Source organism: Tupaia chinensis, unplaced genomic scaffold (assembly GCF_000334495.1).
Source record: "Tupaia chinensis unplaced genomic scaffold, TupChi_1.0 Scaffold000013_1, whole genome shotgun sequence".
In the NCBI taxonomy this organism is placed as follows: Eukaryota; Metazoa; Chordata; class Mammalia; order Scandentia; family Tupaiidae; genus Tupaia; species Tupaia belangeri.
The window spans coordinates 155,377-159,223 of NW_006159443.1; the positions used below are offsets into that span (position 1 = coordinate 155,377).

Sequence of the window (3,847 nt, forward strand, 5' to 3'; positions counted from 1 at the left end):
TGCCGAGCGCTTCAAGCAGCGGCGCATCAAGCTGGGAGTGACGCAGGCCGACGTGGGGTCGGCACTGGCCAACCTCAAGATCCCGGGCGTGGGCTCGCTCAGCCAGAGCACCATCTGCAGGTTCGAGTCGCTCACGCTCTCGCACAACAACATGATTGCGCTCAAGCCCATCCTGCAGGCGTGGCTGGAGGAGGCCGAGGGCGCGCAGCGCGAGAAAATGAACAAGCCCGAGCTCTTCAACGGCGGCGAGAAGAAGCGCAAGCGGACTTCCATCGCTGCGCCCGAGAAGCGCTCCCTCGAGGCCTACTTCGCTGTACAACCCCGGCCCTCGTCCGAGAAGATTGCCGCCATCGCTGAGAAACTGGACCTCAAAAAGAACGTGGTGCGGGTGTGGTTTTGCAACCAGAGACAGAAGCAGAAGCGGATGAAATTCTCCGCCACTTACTGAGGGGGGTGGGAGGTGCTAGTCGGGGCAGAGTGGGGAGCTGAGGGGGCAGGGCGGGGGCTTGCCTCTGGCCAGCTTCCCCTTGGGTTTGGAGTGTCCGCCAGCCTGCTTGCATCGGGGGATGCCTCCTCCTGCTCTTTCCTCTGCCCCCTCTCTGGCTCTCCCTGCCTTTACTGTTCCCCAGCCTAGAGGACCTGGGTGCTGGGTGTATGGGGAAAGGAGAGGATGGTGGGGGAGCAGGGGGAGCATTCAGGTGAGCAGGATGTGGAAGGAAGAAAAGCAAAGACTGGAGCAGAGATTTTGAGGAGCAGGATGGTTCTGGGGGCTAGGGTGGGGGGAGATGTGGGAAGGGTAGGGAGATGGATGTTTTTGACCAGAGACACTTATCAAAATCTGGGGACCAAGGAACTATGTACAGAAACAAACCTACCAACCACCAAAAACTAGACAAATAAAGACAAACTAAAACAAGAACAAAAGCAAAGAAAGATGCTTTAGAAATTTAACCCGGGGAGCCAATCTGCAGCTTCATTTCCCCCAAGAAAGAGAACACAGAGCACCACCATTCTTACCACTGCCCCAACCCTACACAGGAACTGAGTCTAAAACGAAAAACCAAACGAACTAGAAGGTGAAGTGAAATTCTGGGTCGTGAAACTAGTTGTTCTGTCTGCGGGTTTAATTTAATTTTACCTTCTAGTTCACCTCCACCCCATTCATGTCCTCTTTGATTTATTTCCTCTATTCCAATGAGACTCCAGTGGTAGCTCTCCCAGAGCTGGGGAGTGAGCTGGGCACAGCTGAAAGGGGAGGCAGTTAGCAAGCCTGCTGCTGCTTTAGGTGGAATTCAAGTTTTCCAGTGTCTGCCACAGACTCCAGGTTTGGTCAGAGGGTGTTGAGAGAGAGAAAGAGAGAGAGAGAGAGAGAGAGAGAGAGTCCTTGAGTTGACTAAAAGACCAAATTTTAGAATGTGAAATAAATATTTTATTCTATGGAAATAAAACCATTTTAACAATTTTTTTTCTTTCCACTTTTGCTTTTTTATCTAAGATCTAGAAAACAGACTGTTTTAAAATAAACTTCCTTAGAGAACTTTACTTTAGCTTGCCCTTTTTTTTTCAGGGTGTGATTTATTTTAAACTATCTGCTGAATTCCACTCCCCCCCATTGATTTAAATAGGCTAATGGGATAGAAGATATGAGAGATATTCCTGTTTTCCCCACTGAACAAGATTCATTTTGCCTTTGTAGGTTCCCTTTCCTCCTCTCTTGGACAACATGAAATTACTGAAATGGTGAGAAGTTTCTGCTTTCAGGCAGACTTGGCTGTGAGAAAATCACCTAAATTCCAGAAGAGAGGAAGACAGATTTAAAGTCCCTCCCCCCTATTTGTATCAAAGAGGTCTGCATGTTGGGGGAGGGGCAGAACAACTGTGTTTCTTTATTATTATTATTAATATTAATATTATTATTAAAGAGTCATTTATTACTGGGGATAAATGTTGGGTAGCAATAACTTTAATTTGCGCTATCAGTCTCCCAAATAGAAAATCATATATAGTATTTCATAGTAATAATCAAGGTACCTTACCAGCTGCTGATGGATTTTTTTTTTTTTTTAATGAAAAAGACAGTTGAAGGTGGTTCGGTAAAATGCCTGCTTTGTGTACAAGATGCTCTTTGGATCTCATGAAGAGATGATTAACATCCTTCAATCATAACTTAAAAAATTGAAAAGAGAATAAGAAAAAAAACCCTGCTGTTTCACAAGACTAAAATCATGCATGATTTGAGAGGTGCAGAAAGCAACACAATTAGGTCTCACTCTGGTTAGGCATTATTTATTTAATTACGTTGTATATCATTGTTTGCAGCGCAAACATTCTATGCATTTGAAACTGAGCACTAAACTGGGCTAGTTTTCTGATAGACCGTTTTGTGGATAGTGTGATTTCACAGTCTACTGCCTGTTTCCACCGAAAACACAACATTCTTGTCATATTCTTGTATTTAGGGGAAAAGGAAAAGATTATTGTAAATATTTTATTTAATGCACACACTCACACAGTTGTTACCAACTGCCAGTGTTAATCCTGAAAATGTCTCACGGATTGATCTACCTGTCCATGTATGTCTGCTGGGCTTTCTCCTTGGTTATGTCTTTGCTCTATTACTTTCTCTCTCCCCCACTCCTATCAGAACCATTTCTGTGCGCCAAAATACAATAGGGGGATGTGTCCCAGTACACTTACAAATAAAACATAACTGAAAGAAGAGTAGTTTTATGATTTGGGTGCATTTTTGTGTTTATACCGGGCCAAGTCCTGGTACAGGTGTTCAACAAATGAGACTTAATTCAACCAAAAATCCAGCCAGCCAACCAAATAAACAGAACAACACACAACCAACCCAGGAAGGGGAGGGTGCTGAAAAGGGGATGAGAAGAGAGGAAAAAATGAGAAAGATGTCTTTTTTTTTTTTTCTGAATTAGAATTCACTTTCAGGTAACTCATGTGAAAAGTGGTGCTCTGAATAAAATTAATTCTGTATTTGTTGCCTGTGCTTATCAAAGTTTTTTTTTTTTTTTTAACTGCAGAAACTCTTAAACCATAACACTCAATTTGGAGTAGTGGAAGGTAATTATCAGGCACCCAAATAACTTTTAAAGATCAGGAACAGAGGCATTTAGATGTTTGTAGGTGGTGGTCTAGCCTAAAAGCATTTCTACAAAAAGTTCTAACTAAATGACTTTTCTTTGGAGGTTAATAAATTTAAAATTCATACACCGATCTGTCCAAATAGTTTGTTAAATGCTTCTGTTTATTTGGAACATTTAGTGTTACCACCTACTGCACAGAGTGACTAGAGATTTTCTATTTCTGGGTGACCTGGGACTAGATCACATGTCAAATGTACAAAGTTTCCTAATAGTTGGGATTACATCTTCTGAAGTCATCCTATTTTAACCAAATTTTTAAAATTTCACCGGTGAATCTGTGAAACAAAACACGATGTTCAAAAAAAGAATAGTACATTTTTGAAAGCTGTGATTTTAAACAGTTGTTAATGTTTTTAAAAAAGCACTAGAGGTATTTTTAAAAATAGATCTCTTCCATCAGAACTGATTTGTTTCTGTTGTTAAAAATATCATCAAAGTTTTTAATAAAATGCATTTGTAAAAAAAAAAAAAAGAAACACGTTATTTTATAGAAAAGTACGGCCGGATTTTATTGTTGGAGAACCAGGAATGAACAAGTGAAAAGGTTTACAAAGTTGTTTTTTTTTTCCCAAAGTCTCCCCCAAACGGAAATGTTGCAGGCAAATAAATACATGTGTATTATATTGAGTATAATAATGACCAATGTATGTATTAAGAACTTAAGCATTTGTTTTGTATTAAGT

At 41.3% G+C, this 3,847-nt stretch overlaps 1 protein-coding gene across 1 annotated transcript in view; it reads left to right on the top strand.

The window, feature by feature from the left end:
• Window positions 1-448, top strand: part of POU4F1 (POU class 4 homeobox 1) — a 1,952-nt gene extending 1,504 nt beyond the window's left edge. Inside the window, exon 3 of the mRNA XM_006139972.2 lies at window positions 8-448. Coding sequence (XP_006140034.1) covers window positions 8-448 — 441 coding nt within the window. The remainder of the gene's footprint in view (window positions 1-7) is intronic.
• Window positions 449-3,847: the final 3,399 nt, after the last annotated feature.